The sequence below is a fragment of the Haliotis asinina genome, chromosome 16 (genome assembly GCF_037392515.1).
Source record: "Haliotis asinina isolate JCU_RB_2024 chromosome 16, JCU_Hal_asi_v2, whole genome shotgun sequence".
NCBI classification, from domain to species: Eukaryota; Metazoa; Mollusca; class Gastropoda; order Lepetellida; family Haliotidae; genus Haliotis; species Haliotis asinina.
In genome coordinates this window covers 23,658,388-23,681,447 of record NC_090295.1, presented here as the reverse complement: position 1 = coordinate 23,681,447, position 23,060 = coordinate 23,658,388, and the positions used below count along the sequence as shown (strand labels likewise).

General features: G+C 40.1%; 1 protein-coding gene across 1 annotated transcript in view; it reads left to right on the top strand.

Moving 5' to 3' along the window:
- Window positions 1–23,060, top strand: part of LOC137268713 (echinoderm microtubule-associated protein-like CG42247) — a 77,781-nt gene that overhangs the window by 32,246 nt on the left and 22,475 nt on the right. Inside the window, exons 13-15 of the mRNA XM_067803310.1 lie at window positions 19,441–20,160; window positions 20,709–20,871; window positions 21,725–21,910. Of these exons, the coding sequence (XP_067659411.1) occupies window positions 19,441–20,160; window positions 20,709–20,871; window positions 21,725–21,910 (1,069 nt within the window). The remainder of the gene's footprint in view (window positions 1–19,440; window positions 20,161–20,708; window positions 20,872–21,724; window positions 21,911–23,060) is intronic.

The window sequence follows — 23,060 nt, the reverse complement described above, 5'->3', positions numbered from 1 at the left end:
AGTTTCGTAATATGATATTATATAGGGACAAATTCGGGTCCAAAATATGTTGGTATAGAAGGAATGTCGGTTTAGCTTGTGAACGAGTTTAGTTTTACGCCGCAATATTCCAGCTACATGGCGGTCGTATAGAGGGAGGTCATTTTACTAGCTTATAGTATGTGTACAAAATTACAGGAAAAAGTCACGGGAAAATGGCATTGGTATGGAACTGCACTTTCTGGAAATGCTAACTGTTGTTACCGACCAATTTTCTCCCACGCCCTTATCAAGGAAATATGTTGGGGGTAGCCATTAAGATCTCGTCCCATCCAAAGTGGCTTTTGGTCACGCAGAGAATTGTCGTACTTAATGGGTAGGATTACACTGTCATCCTTGTTGCCTTGATTTCATACATAATGAATCTGAAACAAAAACCTGCCTGCGCCATCATCTCATAACCTCTGTAGCTACTTCCTGCTGGTTTCAACAGTCGAAGAACTTTTCTTATCCAGTTCATTACGTCCAGTTTAGTTCGCAGATATATAGAAAAGTGGTGAAGTCGATAAATGAGAGCATACATCTTTATGATATGATATCTTTATGATACTAACTTTAAAATCCTGTAGCGCATAGTTCTAACAGAACGTGTGAAAGGTATTCAATCGATTATCATAACTTAGTATTGGATTCACTTAGGAGACATCACTAACTGGATTGCGATAGCAGTCAACCGTCTCCAACAATCGAACTTTTATAATGTGTTTTTTTCTGAAGTGCAATTAATGCTCTTGTTGCCGTTTTCAACCACCATCTTGACTATTGATGAATGTCAGAAATCAATAGTTACTAAGGATACAACGGTAAACAAATTAAAATGTGTTTTGGCATATGTGCGATACTGAATAGAGGTTTTTGAAATAATTTGATTATATTTTCATGACTGAATAACGTAATTATTTTTACTATTAATGTAATACACCGCGCCCAAGTTATTTAGAAGCACCTTTCTTAACGTGTTTAATAAGAAAAGAGAATACATTAAATTTTATATTACAGATCATTATAGTCTGGGCGTTTGTGAGTCATCTACATCGTACACAGAATGTGGTGCGTGTCCGCTTCGAATTGTACGTGTAAAATGTTCTAAAAATACAGATTATTTGTATTTTGTCAAATATCATTTAGAACTGAAAAACACTCGAGTTCCTAAAACGTTTTTCAGCCACGATTCTACACAAGAAACATTCCTTTTCATGCCTTTATTTTATCATCAATTCAACAAATTGCGTCATTCATAATGTTATATAAGCGGGTCGTTTTGTCACATTCATCTCGTATCACGTACTTAGTGTATTTACGTCCGTGAAATGCATTCAATATTCTTTTAAACATAAAAGCGATCATGCGTATTTTGTTATGATGTTCATCAGTCAGGAGTAAACAATTAGTTGCCATAGTATTGCACTGATCTCAGTGGAAAAGTTTAACGATTTGTGTCTTTTGCTTAACATCCCAAGGTGGGTAACCTAAGCGACATCACATACTCTGTCCCCAGTCGGTTCGGGCAAATCAATATGTTTCCCCGTGTCAAGCACGGGCATTAATATGATAGGCACCCTTAAGAATCGGTCACCGTTATATGTGTGGGTGCAAGAACCATTGTCTCTCAAGTTTCAGTTGTTTTTGTGTTGTTGGTAGTGACAGATGTTTTGTTTGGCTCTTCCGTAATGACAGATAATGACAGGGAGAGTGTTCACTTTACGAATGATCCTGAAGCGGAATGACATTCAGATGGGTGGGCTATGCATTGTGTAGATCGGAATACTTATCAGTTCGAGACCGTTTAATCTGCGAAGCATCTTTGATAGATTCCTGATATATCGTTGAGGATTTAGAATTGCACGTCTTTCACGGAGTTCCAAGGACATTTTCACTCATGTGCTTCTGAAGTTCCTAAACCGACTTTTATAAAGACACACATCTTTAGTCGAAACTTGAATTTTGACACAAACACGAACCGAGGAGACTCTCTGCAATATATAGATCAACGTTCCTGGCGACGGTTTCTCATAAAATAGAGTTACCATGAGCCTCAAAGAGGGACAAAAGACGTTCAGAAAGAAAGAAAAGGTAAGGAAATGTGACGGCCATATTCTGTTTAAACTGGGTTATTTTCAGAAACCTGGTATGGTACACACGTATTTATTATGATATAAAAATCGTCCCGGTAATAGGTAGCCATACTGTAATAGTTTGACATGCATCCCCGCACTGGCACAACACCGGCGTTTAGTGATGCACGCATAAGGCGTATATTGTACACACGCGTTATTGTTTTCAAGCAGATTTAAACATTTGCCTTTAAATCAACGGTGCTTTCGAAATAAATATTTGATCCTTTTATATAATCTATGATATTATGACCACATACACAATCGTTGATTTTTTTTAAAAGTGTCTCACTCGTAACGTGGAGACAGAACTGACAAGAATAAGTTTCACAATCTTAAGATATTTCTGCTGACAGTAGAGTCAATGGTGCCTCATGTGTTTAAAAAGCAGTTTCGAAAGGTCACGTGACGAAGAATTTCGCGAAAGGGGGTGCGTATCTTTCCCTACCCTTCACAAATACATGCATGTGCTCGTCAACTGCTCATCGAAAGAAAAATCAGGAGTAGGGAGTGTCTATGACCATAACGTTTTGTAAAACTTGAACACTGGTTTATGAATTCAGGGTTTCTTGCACTTTGGTCCTGTCCTTCAGCGAAGCACTTGTGACACGTGTCGTCTCACCTTAGGCAAAAGAGTTTGTTCAAAATTGCCTTATTCACCCAGCAGAAAATGGGTACCCTATGGAACGTGTCACATCGGGAGTTATCAGGGGTAAAAATCATCAGATTGTGATTCTGCCTCCAGTGAGCACCGATGTAGATGGATACTAGGAGCTGTATAAATGGATTATGTTTAAAAATCGCTTTCAAATCGTTATCCCTTTCATTTGTAGAAAGATAGGTATCTTTTAGTCTGTTCTTGGTTAAAGCTTCTTATAGCCCACCTTTTTAGTCCATCTCTCATTTGGATACAGGCAACACATCGCGTTTGTGTATACCCTTTATCTCTTAACACCTGAGGCAAACCGTCTCTGCCACCTATGGGTATTGATCTCTAGTGGTTGACATGTTCCCCAAATGTCAATATTGGGCCTTCCTTTTTCGGTTCATTGGCTTAAAAAGGCATACATACGAATGAGGGCATTTGCTCCGTTTGGACGCCAGGACTAAACGATCGGCCTCAATTAGTTGCTAATTGAAGGATCGTGTCTGTTGATTATGAATAGTCTATTTTGGACGGCAGTGTGGATTTATCCGAAAATGGTTTGGGTTCCTATGGAAATGACTAATACCAATCACAGACTGATTACGGATCATGACTTTACAGCACCATGCCATTTTTTAAACGAAAATAATGAGTTCTGAGCATATGTCCATAATAACTCCATAATATCGATCAGCTGATCAGACAACAGAAACGGTCATGGGGCTTCTCCAAAGGCCTGACAATTTGACGGTTCGTCCTGGTATATGTGGAGATTCGGACGCTCCAGCAAAAGGTTCAGTACAATAGTTTATTACCAATGTGAAATGTATATGTCAGTATAGGACAGTGATATTTCAACCTAATATATTATTGCTCGTTTATTAATGCTACTTTGTAGGTTTTCTTTTAACTAAATGTGCCTGCATGAGAAACGCATTGTGTGGACTGAATCAGTGAAGAATTAAGTTGGAATCGTTGCCAAAAAAAACAAAAAGAATCTCCGGTACATATTTAAGCGTCGAAGGGGTTTGGTAGCCATGTGGTCAGAGCGTTCGCTCATCGCAGTCATGCCATGTTCGCTCCTCATTATGGTATGGTGGGTGAAGCTGACTTATGGTCTCTCCGCTGTAAGAATGCAGGAATGTTACTAAAAGCGACTTAAACCATACTCACTCACTAGTAATCAAACTAGGGCAGCGTCGCCTGGTAGAGTACATATGTCATTCGTACATCATTGCCGGTACATTCAGAAAACATGGTTAATTATTTACATGCCCAGGTCATGCTTGAACATTCTTCTGTGGCATGAAAGGAATATCCAGATTTTCTTCTCTACTCATGGTTTAATTGCCAATTATAAACGGTTATTCTTGATTATAAAATTCTACAGTTCAAGCGATAGAAAGAAGGGGCAGTGGGGTAGCCTAGTGGTTAAAGCGTTCGCTTGTCACGATGAAGACCCGTGTTCGATTCCGCACATGGGTAAAATATGTGAAGCCCATTTCTGGAGACCCCTGCCGTGACAGAGCTGGACTATTGCCACAGTGACGTAAAACTCACTCACTTACAAATCACTTGATTTGATATGAAACATGTACAAACTGATTTGAGGACCATATGAAGATAGTAATTGATTTCTTTCCTCAAAACATTTTGTTGCTGCAAGAATTTTCCCCTTTACGCCAATAAAAGACAATCAAGAACCACCAGCCACTAGCAAATTCTTCAAACGTCAATGTCATTGATTTGACAGTCTGCCGAACAGCAATAGCACGTTCTGCCTAACAAAGAATATTACGCCATCAAGTGCATTAAGTACTCTATACCGAGGAAAAATACGTCTAAACGACAAGAGAAGATCCTTTTAATGTACATTAGATAACAGTGATTGATTTAAACAGAACTGGAAAGTCATTTAAACGGAACTGTTAGTAATCAATACAGTTTAACAGAGGCTGTTCAGTGAATGGTATTCTGATAGCTCTGTTTTGTTGGCTGCGATGAACTGCTAAATCATGGTAATGTATAAGCCCGTTGATTGGAGAATATTTTCGAAATAAAACGGTTGTTGAATACAAACTGTATTATCACGATAGATACCCTGCAAGCTGACGATAGGGTAGCCATGGGAAATGTTTTCTTCCACGACTGTTTCATTGTATTTTAGTGAACATAATTAAGCAATGACAACATGACCTTGGAGCAGACCTTTTTTTATGGTGTTCATTTTTCAAATTAATCACCTTTTATATTTGTAAATTTGGGAATTGAAATCAGAAAATGCCAACAGGATCTACACAACAAAATTATGGGCTGATGAATATTCCAAGTTTAATCAAAACTGCTTCACACATGTCATCGTATCCCATTTGCGTAGGTCGACGCTCATGATGTTGATCACTGGATTGTCTGGTCCAGACAAAGTTAATTACAGACCGCCGCCATATAGCTGGAATACAGTCCGCTCATCCTATGAATTATGTCAACATTGATTGTGCTATTGTGTACCGATATAACATACTGCATGAAACTTTGTGTACAACTTGTATGAAACGTATATCTTTACATACACGTGTCATGAATCTTTTACTTTTATGAACAAACTATATGAAAAGTCCGACACATGAATGAAACTGGAACCTTCAGAACATGGCTGACACGTATATCTGTGTGACCGTTCCTTTTACATGAGACTTGTACCGTTATGTACAGGTGATACTTAACGTGTACTGTCATATTACATTGAACGTACGGTTTTTCCAATTCTATCATTTAGTTGAGATATCAGTGTGCCTGAATGAACTGCCTGTCAAAGTATCCATGTACGAATAACCCCCGTTAACATTTATAATGAATGAAAAAAGAATGGAATTTCCCTTGAGATTTGTTCTGCTGGAGAGTTAGATCTCTGTTCATGGTGACGGTTTCGGGTTTGTGGTCACCATCATCATCCGATTGTAAAGCCTTTAACACCGATGTTGGTTACCAATTCAATAATTTCTCGCGATCACCATAATCTTTTATATCTTCATGTACCAGTACTGCAGGGTGTGTCGATGTAAACAACAACACAATGTAAATCGATAATTACAAACTGAAGTAGTATGTGCATTAAAAGTAGAATAGAACATACGTTTATCAAACTACCGACTGTAGAATTACTTTTATCATAGACTTGTTACTTGTTATGGGAACCCAGTATCGGATCGGTATGTTTTTTTACCTGTATTTTTATATCTTGCAAAAAAACTATTGGCAGTTAATGAATTAATGCATGTAGTGAAAGAAGAACTTCATCGTTGGTTTCTCTTTAATGAAACAACAATTGAAATTGTCATCGTCGACTGAACAGAAGCATAGTATATACATCACGAAAATGCCAGCCGTCGATTATCCGCTGAAAGAAAGTCCATTAGGCAAAAAGTGGTGACAATCGTTTGAATATATCAATTATCAAACAATCAATTATGACACTATGTTTTATTTTAAAGCAGCGGTTTGTTTGTTTGTTGAAGCGTTCAGTCGTAATTATTTTTTGAAGCTTTACTCGGGACAGTTTTAGATTTCTGTAACTAAAGCCATCTCCGCTCGTCTCTTTCATATGTGATTCATAACAGTGCTTTATCCAGTGGAAAAGTCTGTCCCCCGAAGATATCATTAAGTTTTACCAGGTACATGGTCAAGACTACCAGTTGTCCGGCTTCTATTTTGCAGAAGCAGCGTCGGCTGAGTGGGTTAGATAGCTGAGTGTGTGCACTGACGATCAGATACCTGACTCTGAGAGTGTGGGTTCGAATCCCACATAGGACTCAGCCTAACAAAAGCACTGTAATCGCTACTTATTTAGAGGGTGTAATCCCAAATATAACGTATGTTTAGAATAAAACTGTATGGTTCACTGGAAAGGTGGCATGTTTCATAGTGAAAATATAACAAATGTTCGACTACTTATTTTCGTAAGTGAGTAAGTCGGTTTTGCTTTTCGCCGATTTTAGAAATATTTTCTTTTGCAAAGTCAGTTGTCTCGTTCAGACTTATGAAATAACTGCAAAACTCACACACATTCATGCACAAGAGAAAATTAGAGTGAGTTGGGTTTACGCCACTTATAGAAATATTCCAGCAATATTCCAGCAACATTCCAGCAATATTCCAGCAATATCACAGCTGCGGACACTAGAAATAGGCTTCACATATTGTACCCATGTGGGGAATCGAAACCGGGTCAACGCGAGACGAGCGAACACTTTATCCACTAGGCTACCCCACCGCCTCGGATATCCAGAGGACAATGACCATTGTTGTAAACCAACTGAAGTGTGACGCAGTTCGTTGTTAAGGACTTCCAACACCTGTGCTGTCACACCTCCTCCTAAGTATTGTGGTCGAGAACATTGTCTTGATCAATAAAGTAACTTAGTGTTCATTTATTGTCCATTCCATGACCATATCTCTTCAGGACACGAAACAGAAGATGTATTATCTGTAATTATATAATAATAATAGTCAATTTGTTTTTGTAAGGCGGATTTCTCCATGCTCGAGGCGCCCAAAGTTGAAAATCATACAGCACAGGATCAACTTATGTTCATTTGATACACATCAACATGAAGGGCAGGCTTTTTGGAACAGATAAGTTTCAGATATGATCGGAATGCAGTGTATGATGGTGCAGTTCTAAGAGTTTGGGGAAGGCTGTTCCACTCCATGGCTGCAGAAAACACAAAGGCTCTTTCGCCAAACCTGACGGTTCTGACTTTGGGTACATATAGGAGGGTCTGTGAAGCAGATCTGAGAGATCTCGCTGGTCAGTAAAGCTGAAGTAGTTCACAGCGATAAGTAGGAGCAGCCCCTGTTACACACTTATAGGTGATGCAGAGAATTTTAAGAGTTTCCCTGACAGACAGGAAGCCAGTGCAATTTCTGAAGTACAGGTGTTACATGGCTAGACTCTGGACATAGTGTAACTATTCTGGCCCAATTATTCTGGATACGTTGAAGTTTTGAAACAAGCACTTCCGGGGCCCCGGCAAGTAAACTGTTGCAATAGTCTAATCTAGACATTACAAGAGACAAAACAAGGATTAGTGTTGATTCTGTTGTCAGATAGTTTCTTATTGCTCCTATATTTCTCAGTTGAAGGGAACAGACTCGCACAAGATGATTGACATGATCTTCAAGATCCAGCTCAAGATCAAGGATGACTCCTAAGTCTTTCATTGATGATGATAGCGAGATAACACTGCTTCCAAGCTGAAGAGAGTGTAGAGTACTTTTGGACCGGTTGAGCTTTCACCCCACAAGCATACATTCAGTTTTGTCATCATTGATCTTTAGTCTGTTTTGGAGCATACACGTCTTGATATCCTAGCAACATTGCTGCTGCTGATGTTGACTTAGATGGTTCAGGGTCAGAGATGTTAATTAACTGTCTATCATCTGCATATTGATGCCGCTTTATCAACAGTAACATTCTCAAAGTTAATGTTTTCTTGACGAATATGACCTAACGGTACACTGCATTTTATGTTGAGGAAGTTACTTAAAACTGTGAAATGATTTGTGACCGTGGAATACACTGACTTCCACTTTGTATGAAGATGGGCGATGGGGTAGCTTGGAGGTTAAAGCATTCGCTCCTCACATTGAACGTCCTGGTTCGAATCCCGCATGACTACAATACTTGAGGCCCATTTCCGTTGTCACCTGCCGTGATCTTGTTCAAATAGTGTTGAAAGAGGTGTAAAACCTTATTTACTCATAATCACGGTTATAGAAAGAATCGTGTTTGTGTTGTACTAGGAAAGTGTTGCATGAAATAATATCTTAACAACACTAGGGAAATATCCCTTTCATATCCCTTTAATCACAATGATGATGATGATGATGATGATGATGATTTGATTTGATTTGATTTGATTTTATTTTATTTGATTTAACCTAGACAGCATACTAGCACATTTGGAGAGCGGAAAGTCGCTGGTGCGATCCCCGGCCGCGCCATATAAAAAGTTGGTAAAATATGGGTCTTGTCGGTCCTTGCCTAGCTCTCGGCATTAATGGATAAAGCAAGGACTGGCCAGCTTGGGGTATTCATGCTTAACTGCGGCCTGGTACATTAGTCAGTTTGCAGTATAAAACCAGTACAGTGGGCTACTACAAGCAGCACACATACACACGCGTTCACGTTGTCATATGAGGAAAATATTCTTAAGTGCGACGTAAAACCTCACCTCACCTCACCTCACCTCACCTCACCTCACCTCACCTCACTCCTTGTCCATTTACTTTGAATATTTCTTGGTAGGTGATTTCCGAGCATGCTGAGGACAGTCGAAAGTTTACGTTTTCCTCTGTTTATAATAGTTCTTTCTTATGAAAGGGATATTGTTGCGTTTATTTCATCTGAAGTACATTTTGAAAATGAATCTACCAGTGGCAACAGAAAACATCTTCTTGAATAAGCTTTACTGCACTTTGAATTACCGACCCTGGGAATTGCATCCTTTTTATGTATTTTTCTGTCTCAGTGATCCCACAGCCGTAAACAAAAATATTTACATGACTAACTTTTAATGCACTTAGAGATACCGTGCCTGGGAATTGTGTATTTTGCCATCACCTTGAATCTTTTGTATTGCGCTCCTTTAGAAGTGAATATTTCATGAATCCCAGTCATACCGCTGATGCTTTTTTGTTTATTTTCTACTCGACATATGAATTCTTAACACTAGACACACGGTAACCGGAAATGACATTTGCGCACACCGGAAGTATCTCTCAAACGCTCTTGTGACGAGGACGCCGCGTGTTTGCAAGACACCTGATGAATATTGAATACGAATACATCGTGTGAAGAGAGTTAATAGAACCAATTTCCTTCACCGTTAATTGAAATTTTGGCTTTTGATTGCTTTAGATAAGTGGCGAGATTAAACAAGAGGCCTGACTTACCCATTACCCGTTCGTGTGATACATCAACACACGGGCATTATAGCAATAATGTCCTCGAAGATAATTCAAATATGGTAACAAGCAGCCATGTATGCATAGTAACCGCAGAGCAAGATGTTCCATAATGAATTAACAGGAAAGGTGATCATTTTCATTCCAGCATGCAATCACAAGGAGTGCACAGAGGTGGGCCATCATTCATATGTCTGACTTGGGACCTTTTCTCATTCAAGTCCAACACATGCATCTCTAATGTTCACGTACATTATAACCCAAACATTTCGGGAAAATATGTTTTCAAATGAATTTGAGCTATTTATCGGTGTTGTAGTGCTTATGTGGAGATTTAGGATTTACGACATAGGGTTCACTGAAGTGAACTCACTGCGGACTCATCGTTTCTACTTACGAAATTGGTACCGATTTTTATGTTTTTCGTCTGTGACTTTACAATTGTATAACTGTCAGGTCCTATTCATATTTTATCACATGTTTGTTGTCAGCGCTTGTTGAAACGTAAAAAGCATACCATTAAAACATAATTTTATGGCGGCGGTATTCTATCCTAGTATCCGGCGGTATGCTAATCAAAGACAGATAATTCAATGAAGGCCGCAAGGGCCTGCACATATTGAAACACATACAATAACAACCGGCGCTGGACCTCCGACCCCGCTATCATTTCGTCGTGATATTGCTGGAATATTGCATAAAGACTAAAAGTCACCCATCCATTCCCTCAGTCTTTTGTTTGTATCAAGCATTTTTGCTGAACACACGGACATGCTATGCAACCACGTTTTACGAAACATCTTTTTCTAAAGGCTGCTTTCGGTTTACGAAAATATGTACAAATTGCAAAAAGTACGTGTGCAAACTGTAATGAACTATGCATCTGGTGGAACGTAAATCGTGTAAGTATCTTTTTGAGAATACATTTCGAGTTATCAATATATATATATTGACTAATTCGATTTACAACCTAATGACCTAATGACTATAGCTCCCGTGTTCCCAGAAACAAACAATACAAAACTCTACTCTTCTCTAATGGTTTTAAGTGGTTTATAGAACTCATGCATGAATGTTTTCTAACTGTACATTAGAAGAAAATCACCAATCTCTCCTATACATAACACACCGGATTCAATTACTGATTTCAGTGGAACAAAATCGGGTTTCATTTGCCTGAATGACTAGTGATTTACAAAAAGTTGCATAATAGTACTGCTCGGATGAGCGAGCCCTGAATCACCCCTTTCCCCAGACGAAAGCGTCTTTGGCAACCGCAAACACGCCTCTGCTCATTGATGGCTGCCGCCTTAGCAACGCGGCCTCCAGAATAGATCAACAGCCTGTGTTCATACAAATACCTGATCAACCCTCAATTGAGGTGCTAGTTTGTTGAACATGTAATCTACCAGCATTGAAACCATCAATCATATCCCTATTCAACAGACTCAAGCGAGGAGTGAGATTTGGCGTTGTGTAGTGCAGGGTGAGAGAGTCAAGTTTTATTGGCTCACTCTGAAAGCCTTTGAAGGAGGAGCGTCTCTGTACAGTGCTGTGCATAAATAGGTTGTTCCTGTGATACACGCATAGTGTCAGTCTTTCATATATCAGTTGCTTCAATGTGTCACACTTTCTCAGACCTTCATGTATCACTTACGTCAATGTAACACGCAGTGTCAGTCTTTCATATATCTGTTGCTTCAGTGTAACATGCAGTGTCAGTCTTTCATCCAACAGTTACTTCAATGTAAAACGCACTACCGGCTTGTCATATATATCAATGTATCACATGTATCACACAGTGTCAGTCTTTCACATATCAGTTACTTCAATGTAACGTACAGTGTCAGTCTTTCACATATCAGTTGCTTCAATGTAACGTACAGTGTCCGTCTTTCACATATCAGTTACTTCAATGTAAAACGCACTACCGGCTTGTCATATATATCAATGTATCACATGTATCACACAGTGTCAGTCTTTCACATATCGGTTACTTCAATGTAACGTACAGTGTCCGTCTTTCACATATCAGTTACTTCAATGTAAAACGCACTACCGGCTTGTCATATATATCAATGTATCACATGTATCACACAGTGTCAGTCTTTCACATATCAGTTACTTCAATGTAACGTACAGTGTCAGTCTTTCACATATCAGTTACTTCAATGTAACGTACAGTGTCAGTCTTTCACATATCAGTTGCTTCAATGTAACGTACAGTGTCAGTCTTTCACATATCAGTTGCTTCAATGTAACGTACAGTGTCAGTCTTTCACATATCAGTTACTTCAATGTAACGTACAGTGTCCGTCTTTCACATATCAGTTGCTTCAATGTAACGTACAGTGTCAGTCTTTCACATATCAGTTGCTTCAATGTAACGTACAGTGTCAGTCTTTCACATATCAGTTGCTTCAATGTAACGTACAGTGTCAGTCTTTCACATATCAGTTGCTTCAATGTAACGTACAGTGTCAGTCTTTCACATATCAGTTACTTCAATGTAACGTACAGTGTCAGTCTTTCACATATCAGTTACTTCAATGTAACGTACAGTGTCAGTCTTTCACATATCAGTTACTTCAATGTAACGTACAGTGTCAGTCTTTCACATATCAGTTGCTTCAATGTAACGTACAGTGTCAGTCTTTCACATATCAGTTACTTCAATGTAACGTACAGTGTCAGTCTTTCACATATCAGTTACTTCAATGTAACGTACAGTGTCAGTCTTTCACATATTCGGTACTACAATGTAACACACAATGCCGATCTTTCAAACGCCAGGGCCTCGATTTTCGAAGCTCTTTTAGCTCTAAGATAGTCGTAAGTTAATGTTCATGTATGGCACTTAAGACTATCTTAGCGTTAAGACAGCTTCGAAAATTTAGACCTCTGTGCTTCAATGTAACGCACTTTATCACACTTTGTCAGACTTTCATGCATCTCTTATTTCAATGTAACACGCAGTGTCAGTCTTTCATATATCTGTTGCCTCAATGTAACACACAGTGTCAGCTTTTAATTTATCAGTTACTTCAATGTAGCACACAGCGTCAGTCTTTCATATATCAGTTGCTTCAAAGTAGCACACTTACCAGTCTTTCATGTATCAGTAGCCTCGATGCACGTTGTATCAGACTGCCATATAACAAATGCTTCAGTGTATAAAATATGTTTACGGAATATGAGTAGCATCAGAGTAACAAATGAACAACCACAGGAAATTGCGGTAGATTTTATTGAAGTATTCTGGTTTGGAAATAACATACAGATCTGGGAATGCCTTTCCGTGACTATGTATACAAATACACTAAACACCACGTTCAGAAACAGAACCGACATTTTTATTCCACAGTTTTATTCGAAAGATGTGCGAAATGTGTGATAATTATGGCAACTATATTAATACGAATGACATTATTGTTTGTCGTGGCAGTTTTTACACGCCACCGTATATGATCCGTCAGTTAACGTTGTTATCGTAATTATTTTCATTATCAAATTATTCAAGCTTCCAAAAGGCAGTGTTTATGGTATCGAAATGACGCTGTATAACATAACTGATAATTCCACCTTACCGAAAATACATTGCAGTCACAATAATTGAACTGAATATAAGACCAAGATCCGACCCAGTCGTCTCTGACAACTGCCACCCTTTTCTGACTAGTACTGTACTGAATTTCATATGACCCTTCCGAATAATGTTGAAATGTTTACATTATGAAGATCGCCTATTGAATGCACTGCCCTTTCAATAACATAGTAAAACCTGTCTTTGTGTGGGGAAATAAAAGTCGGCATTGTGTTTTGTTTGCCTCGGGTGCTTGCGAAAAATGCCGCCCTTGGAAGGGTAGTCTGTCTACACTTCACGTTCTCGTCTGCCGAACTGGGATTAATACTGGTTTAGGATGAGAGGATAAGTTTCTTCCGTTTCGGTGAAAAGTAGTGTTATGTCAGTGATGTCTAGGTGTCTGTGACGATTTAATCAGGGTGGAGTTACTTGTGTTTATCGCGGCCCTTGAAGTCAGTCGGCAAGGGCAATAGGTAAAATTCAAGATGGCGGACTGACATATTTCTAGGAGGATACCGTCATGGAATTATGGAAGGCGTTATTGCTCTTCGACGAGCAAAATCCACAGCCAGAAAAGCCCCTCACACCTCCAAATGTGCAAGCCTACATACCCCCAAAGAAGACTGAGCCAAAGAAAGATTTCAGTTTCTTTGAGGAATACAACAAGCCTCCGAAAACTGAAATATTTACTCCGAGAGACGCAAATGGTAAAATTCCGTTGAAGCTGGTAGATCCTAAAAATGCTGACCAACCACTGAATGGGTTTAAGTACAATGACTTCGTGAAGTTAGACAGGGGTCATTTAGCCGATTTTCCAGATCTGGATCGCCGAGTTGATTCGACCATTGACCCACCAAGCAATGGAGAAACTTCACAAGCAAGATCCGGAAGCGTTGCAATGCCTGTCAGTGAATATAACGATGCTCTCAAGGCTCCTTGGGAAGGGAAGGGCCGTGACCTGGAACTTGACCCATTGAAAGGTCAACGGACTTATTCGGAGCCTGTGCCGTACTTGTACTTGAGGGATTACAAGCAGTACAGAGGTCGAGAGTCAGACTCCGATGGCAACAGATCCGTCCCCATCATTTCCAGAGAAGGGTCTCTGGTCCATAGCGATATTTCCGTGCCCTACTCTGAACCTTATCCTGGCACCAAGGCTCATAGAAGGCGTCATGCTAGAGCCAGGAAGCCCCAGTATGTCTATGTACCTCCACGGGAGGAGGCGATAAGGGAAGCTTCAGAAAGGTCAGAACTGGACACGCCGGAGGAAAGGACTAAACGTGTGTATGATAAGCCGCCAAGAGATTACAGGAGAGACCGGAAACACAAACACCGTCCGACTGCCTATGAACACAGAAGGGAAATATCGCGTACAACGGACAGCGATGTGTCGGTGGATTCAGATAACAGACCACGTCGTAATGACCGACGTATACGCAGCGGTAAACGTGAACGTTCCGGTCGTCTTCGCGAATCTCGACAAAGGTCATCTAGTCATTCCAGAAACAGAGACAATCGTGCTTCTAGAGATAAAAGTCGTTTAACCGGAGACAACCGTCGTGCAACCAAAAGCAACCACGGTGCAGCCAGGGACAGCCATCGTGCAAATAGAGACATTAGTAAGAGGGATTCTGAAAAAAATAGAAGCAAGACATTTATCAAAAAGGTTCGGAAGCCAGTAGACCCCAACAGGTACGTGGCACTTTCATCAAGAGAGTCCAGACGGTCTACAAAAGACTCCAGACACGGGCAGAAAAACAATCGGCTGTCTTCCAAGCCAAGTAATAGTGATAGGGGATTCAGATACGTTAACAAAGACAAGTCACCGATCAACAGAGAACGGCACAATAGGAAAGACAGGACACACTCTCGTTCTAGTGATGACAGTGAAGATGAGGATGACTCGACAGGGGATTCTGGGTCGGTCGCTTCCACTTCGGAGGATGACTCGTTCTCAAGCTCTGAGGTTTGTTTACGTGCAGTCATGGCGAAATATATTTCAACTCCATTATTTTAGCAGTTGTTAATAGTAAATGGAATTCAGTATTTGTCTTGGGTAAACTAGTGTGAAAGTTTACGCAGTAAGAGTTCCTCACCCGTTTTAGTTTAAATGGAAAGCAGTCTAGCAGGTTCATTAAGAGGAATTCTGGGACGCACGGTCTTAGCAATGAAAGATCTCGAGGTAGGGTGTTGCTGCATGTTGTACTTCAAATGCTTGGGAGACTGGCAAATTCATGTGAAATGTACTCTTAAATGGATGTTTGGCCATATCTAAATGATAAAAGTAAAACCAAGTTATATTTTATGGATGACAACTTTTGTGTATTATAATGCGACGTTTCCGAAAACCACTTAAACAGTGCTGTATATTTCATATACTCCTAAAAAAGTAGGGGAACCTGAACTTTCAATTTGGATAGGAAGTGTAAATGTTATCAAACGTTTCAAGGACATAATCTTATGAACGCACCACCATTTCCCTTTATCACCCCTAAACACAACACATGGGATGTACGTGCACAACGCAGTAGCCCCACACACGTGCAAGTCTCATTCTTGATTTTGATGGTTTTTCAAGAAGGTCGAGAAATCACTCCGATATATTTCCTAAATATTTGTTTGAATAAAAACATGAAGTTCCCGCACTGTTTTTAAGTGGATGTAACGTACATTTTAATTACTCGCCCGTTGTCAAGTGTTCTCATTCAAGATGCTTGATTTAAGTAAAAGGTGGAATAATGTTCTTAATGTTTGGGGATTGGCTCTGTTCACAGTACTTAACAGAGTTCTCCCGAACTTACAGAATTACAGGCAACATGTGCAGCAACGTATGTAGTTACATTAAACTGTAATAATCTGTCAAATGTCGTTCAAATTCCTCTGAATGTTTTCCTGAACGTGTACTAAGTAGTCATTGTGTATGTGCGTGTGTTGTATATTTCGTCGAGACAATGGATTTCTGTTGCTTGAACAGGTTCAGAGAGTTTAAAGAAAGTATCATTTTTTTATTATTAAAATGTGCAGTATGAGAAATCTTAGAAGCGTTGAATGTCAATTATTCTCGGGTGTCGTAAGTCAAACATTTCGCCAAATGCGTTGGTAATCTTGGAGTTTATCTACCGCTCTCAAACATTCTCTGGAAGAGTTTCTAAACCAAGTATGGCTTGCTTTTGTACGAAAATGACTTTAATGTCTTTCCCAAGCTATACCTGTGAATTGTTTTCAAAATTTCATTTGTCGTTCATCAACTATATTTTGGCAGGAGAACACACGATTGTGACTGTCCAGTCCACCCTATACACGCGGGCTGACATAGTTTGATCTGTTTGTGTGTCAGTGGTTTCATATTAACCGATGGCAGGAACCTAAAGTGATTCGTCAGTGTAGATTCCTGGATTGATCACTTCATTTCTTACATGACTAAGATACAAATGTAAACACACGCCCCATTCTTCTTTCTTCAATCAGAAAGATTGAGATGCTTCCGATATAAACTTTGCTCATAGATGTTTTCTGTCTGTCCTCTACAGTGGCCAATCTTTCAGAGTAGCAATACCACGTGTGTTGCCTGAGGACAATACTCAATAGTAATATCAAGTGCTTTTTGTATCAGTGAAGTGAAACATACAACTGTCACATACCTGTCATTCACTGTTACAGATGTGTTATAGATTGAAATGAACACCTGCAATAATGCACGGGAAACTTCAGTGTCACTGCTTCCACTTATCGTTGTTTTTCTGTTAGGGTTAATATTACCCTTGAGGAATAAAACTCAGTGTTTTCACTTTATATGAATAATGAGCAAGAGCGAACAGGTGAAAACAAGACACCGCAACCGCCCTCTATCAATACGCATCTGTGCACAAGTACTCTTACTTATCACGAACTTGATAACTCGTGTTTGATTTACCATTTCAAATGATCCCATTTCGTTTTAGTATAAACACATAAGTTAAATTCACTCCCTATAGCGAGACATGTGGATACATGTGTAGTCCGAATATGTTGAAAGGGCGAATTAATGTTGGAAACACTGAAATAGTCATCAGTATGTTTTGAAGCATTGCTTATGGACTCGTGTACCTTATGATTTTCCTCTATCTGTATGTGTGCGTTAGTGTTTGCGTGTGTATGTGTGTGAAGTCAAACACCGTTGTGCCGATTGCTAAACACACGGTTGTATCGAAGTAAAAGCTTGTTCTGCGTATTCCTTCCCTCACCGTGATAATCGAATAATGCACTTAGATCCCTCCAACTTTGGAACAATGACGTTTTACTGTTGTATTCCATTAGCAGTTCAAAAGAACATTTTTTAAACACAATATCAACTCTGTGACTTAACAGAACGAAAGTATGTCTGCGCTCACGCCTTTGTTTTGCTTTACTCCATTCGATACCCATGTTATTCGTGCTAACAAGAAAACAACAAATTAAGATTTCCATTTGTTCCCTGAATTGTGCATTTACAATATGTCCTGCAGCAGCAAAACATTCTTAAAGTCATCGAACCAAAACTGTTGCCAAGATTTGACTCCCAGTGCAGGGAAATCAACGTCGTTACGCCTTGGAACTCAGTGTTCCAACGAACTACCCCTTGGATATGAACAAAGATCTAACTGAGACTTTATGAATTGTTCTTACGTGGGACCTTCTGTGGTTTATTTGTTCTCTACGTCATTCCTCCTTTTATTTCTTCACATCATTTTGAACCAGTCGTTGTCAATACTCGGTTACTATTGTTTTAGATCAACACGTCTGAACAGCATTCGTCCTTTCCTCTCGATTCCCACTGGCAATGGTCATTCTTCCACGTTGAATTATGAAACCAAAGTCTCATCAATTTGACCTATTATGGTAAGGTCTGTCCTTCTTCCCATACAACGTGTATGTGTACAACCACCCAGGCATAACTGTTTGTATAACGTCAACAATGAAATCGATAACCTTAACATCATTAACTTTTCAGACAAGTCTTCCATACAGCAATGTTACTATAGTAACGGTAGTGTTCACAAAGAATCTGTAAATCATTAACTTTATTGTCAAAAGAGTCTTTTAATACATTTCGATTTTTCAGTTATCATAGAGTGTACACTGACTTGCTGAGATGATATCTGTTTTAATGTAATTATATCATTAGGAGGCATTTTATCTTGGACATTCATCTGTGTCGCAGAGTGGGGATGTTAAGCTGCATGTGGTCCTCACAGTATGTTTGCATATGTGATAACATTGCTTGGGAGAGGTAAATATCTGCCTCAGTTCTGTAGGAGGTCATCCAAGTTCTGATATAAAGTGCAGATAATGAACAGATCCAAAACGATGCGTGATAATGGATCGAACTGAATAAACATGACAACCACAGATCGTGTTCAAGTTAACATGAAGAACAGGTTACCCAACCTTTAGCAGTTTGTTAAAGGCGAAAGAACAAACCATATTGATCTGGGGTCCTAAACGGGATTTTCGTTTTTGTGAAAACCACGATACCAACAGTTTAACCTGTACTCATAATCCGGATGGATCAGAATTTGAACCGGCGTTAGCAATGAGAAAGAACCATCCTTGATGCATGTGAAAGACTGTAAGTGATTCCATATGAGAGTAAGTGTAACGTCGGCCAAGTATACATCCTACAGCTCGATATCAAATTTAGGCGACAGTTTGTTTATTCTCATATTATCTTCTCAAGTTTTGTGAGGGTTCATAAGGTACCACGATACCTTGATTCATGTACCATGTCCATAGACCGTTTCGTTTCATCTCTAGCATGTAGGTGACACTTGGTTACTGTGTGAGTTCTTCACGACGGAGACCTGGTTTGATCCATTATGATTCAATACCCCATTGTGATACGAATCTTGCCATCAAGAGACATGCTTGTGAAGTCTACTGTCCCTAAACCGTAATAGTTTTTCTTTCTGCCTGACCTTAGCAAAAACTAAAGCTATTCTAGATGCCCCCAGGATCACCCATCTCACTTGACTCCTTTTCAGCTTAAAAGAGATTGATGGACACTTTCAATAATACAAATATTCAGAGGCTATGCGTTAGTCATCCATGCTTGCATATTCCTCTTCATGTTGCAGAGCGAACCCTCCCAGCAAGCGAGCGAAGGGGAGGACGACCCAGTAGGTACGGACGGGGGTGCTGCGCTCCGGAAGGGGGGAAAGGGCGTGAGGCGGTATGAGGACGCTGATGGCGCCAGCTCTGTCAACACGGACATTAAAGAAAATCAAGGAGGTCATCAGGGCAAGAGGGCTTACTTCTACAACTTCAAGCAACAAAGCAGCCCGGCAGTCATCGAGGCAGTGAGTACCAAGAGGTTTCCAACTTTCGAAACCTTGCTCAACGAGCTCACATCAAAGTTTCAATTAGACAAGGGTGCTAATTTTGTGTACCACTGGCCAAGCACGACTCAGATATGCTCTGTTAATGACTTCGAGCTTGGAGGGACGTACATAGTAGCAAGCACTGCAATGAAAAGAAGTCAGATTGACGCAGTGTATGGGAAACTCGGTCCCAAACATTGGCATATTGGGAAGGTCCAGCACAATGATTCGCCCTTGATGCGGAACCCTCCGTCGGAAGAACGAAGTCCAGCGGTTGGCCAACAATCGTCAAGCAACAAGAAGCCTCTCATCGTCTGGTTGGTTTGTAACACGACACAGAAGAGAAGGAAGACTTTCCTCCAACCTACCAGATTTTTCGAAGATTTATTGGAAGGGGAGATAACTGATGCAGTGGACTTGGAATTTCCACCAGCATGTGCCTTGTACTACTTCAATAAAGACTTACTCGGGGAAGAGGTATGTGACGTTTTACATGCTAGTTATCATTATCTATTGAAAAAAATATAATTCAACCGGGCGGTGGGGTAGCCTAGTGGTCAAGGGGTTTGCTCGTCAGACTGAAGTCCAAGGTTCGATTCCCTACATAAGTACGATGTGTGAGGCCCATTTCTGGTGTCTGCCGCCGTGGTATTGCTGGAATATTGCAGAAGGCATACTCACTCACTCGTTTCAATTTAAACGTATATTGAACATGCTAAAAGACTGACCAAAATTACTCCAAATATTCTACATGACAATGTTGTCATGGTCATGATAATTCCTCCCTTATCCTCATCGTTAGGTAGTTATGTAGATAATGCATTTGCTCGGCACGCTGGAGACCCGGGTTCGATGTCCCACATGGGTAAAATACGTGAAGCCCATTCCTGGTCTCCGGTGCTGTGATATGCTGCAATATTGGAAAAGCGATGTAAAACCATACTGACATAATCCATCACTCGGTCCAGTATAATTATATCTTTATGATTATTTTTGATCTTGTATGTTTAATATCTTTGTTATAGATATGCAGTTTATCTCAACTTGTTCGAGAACATCGGAGGAATGACGCCATTCTGGTTTGCGGGAGGGAACGGGTCCCTGCCGATTGGGTTTACCGCGGATCTCCACCCTACTCCAGCGATATCTACAGGCCGCCTCTCAGACCAAGGCCAAAATACGCCATAGGTTAGAAATGACGTTCTGGGTTCTTGATTCGAAAAACTTCTCAGATATATTATGCTGACAAACAAGGTAACCAGGGCTGATCTGGTTCTAACTAGTACAATCAGCGGATCCTGCTATGGCAAGGGGCACAAGAGAATATGTCTCTTGTCGCTCAGAACAGGCCTTGCTACCTTAAATGCTTTCGCTGTTTAAATGTTAAAATGGGAGCAGGTAAATGCGAAAGCTGATCCATAAAATGCAGACAACGGATTATGCGCTTTCTTCATGTGCCGCTTGTGTAATGTGAACGCATGTGTGGTGCAGGGTAAATGCGATCGCGGTTCCGCAATATGTAAACAACATATTATGCACATGCTAGGTATGTATACTAAAGTGTATTAGAGGTGCAGGGTAAATGCGATCGCGGTTCCGCAATATGCAGACAACATATTATGCACATGCTAGGTATGTATACTAAAGTGTATTTGAGGTGCAGGGTAAATGCGATCGCGGTTCCGCAATATGCAGACAACATATTATGCACATGCTAGGTATGTATACTAAAGTGTATTAGAGGTGCAGGGTAAATGCGATCGCGGTTCCGCAATATGCAGACAACATATTATGCACATGCTAGGTATGTATACTAAAGTGTATTTGAGGTGCAGGGTAAATGCGATCGCGGTTCCGCAATATGCAGACAACATATTATGCACATGCTAGGTATGTATACTAAAGTGTACTAGAGGTGCGGGGTAAATGCGATCGCGGTTCCGTGAAATGCGGACAACATATTATACAGTTTTACACTCGCACTTTTATGTCTCACCGATTACCCGCAGGTAACATGTAAAACACTATGTTGTCCTCCCAGGCGCCGATTCCGCCCCACCCCGGGTAGACATGATGCAGATGAACGGCAACAGCTCACCAAGGTCAAGCGGCGTCCAAAACGGTATCCCAGCCATGAACAGATATGATACTGTCAAAGTTAAAATAAATGGCCGAAACCGAGGTATGGGAAAGGCTCAGCAAAACGATGTACAAGCACAGCACGAGGGCACTTCGACGAGTTCACGCACACGTAATCTCATACACCTGGTTGTCTTGAATATTATTCCAATTCCAACTCGTATCCTGGAATATAGATCCAGTTTGACCACATTGCTTCCAGTTTGGATCCAATGTAACCTCATTTCATCTACTATGGAGCCATTCATAAACTTGAATATCTATCTATTTTCATCATAACTTCTCTGATTAGATGAACCGATACATCGAATAAGTTGCCTTGTTGGGGGACAGGGCATTTTAATCACACATCATATTCATGCTCAATTCATTTTGGAAGTATACAATTTGGCAAAACTAAAATACTGAGTACCATGAAATAATGTCCTTCATCAAAAATGCGGTCACGAATACAAAAATAATGTTTGAAACGTTGATATTGAGCTTGATAGAAGCAAACGGAGTTCCATGGTTGAGTATTATTTGTGCTTGGTAAATGTGAGTTAAAGAAGGTTTGGCCTTATTTCGATGATGTCTTTAATACATTGTTATTTCATAACACGAATGATAAAGAGAATCTTCATACCATGGACATCACCAGTCCGTTCACGCCCTTTTGAAAGCAGCTGATGTGATTCACTCAAACACCTCGCACATGTCATTGAAGCCATTTGTTTGTGTGGATTTCTTGTGTGTGTGTCTAGTGTGAAATCCCAGAACTCTAATGATACAGTCCAGAATACGGTACCGTTTGAATGTTTATACACATTTATCAAGTTCATACAGTGGAAGCTGTCAAAACCGACATCTGTCTAAACCAGCAAGTTGTCAACACCGGCATAAATTCCAAGTCCCTTCCGTGGCTTGTACATTTATCACCGTCTCTGCAATCCGGCACATTGTGTGAACGGATGATTTCCTAAGTCCCAATGCTAGCCGGATTAGACAGCTTCCACTGTATAATCTATCATTATTGTGAGGATTTTGGTACTTATGTTTGCATATATACGGTATCGTGGACTGTTCGATATAAAAAATATATTATTTTACATTAACTGCTTCAAAGGTAAGGTGAAATCTGGTCACGTTCAAGAGTACTGAGCGTTTTCTGTTTGACGTACGCGAAATAGATCATATACCATTACCATTGTGCGCGTATATGTTGATTACCCGTCCGAGATGAAAGTGATGTGTACCCG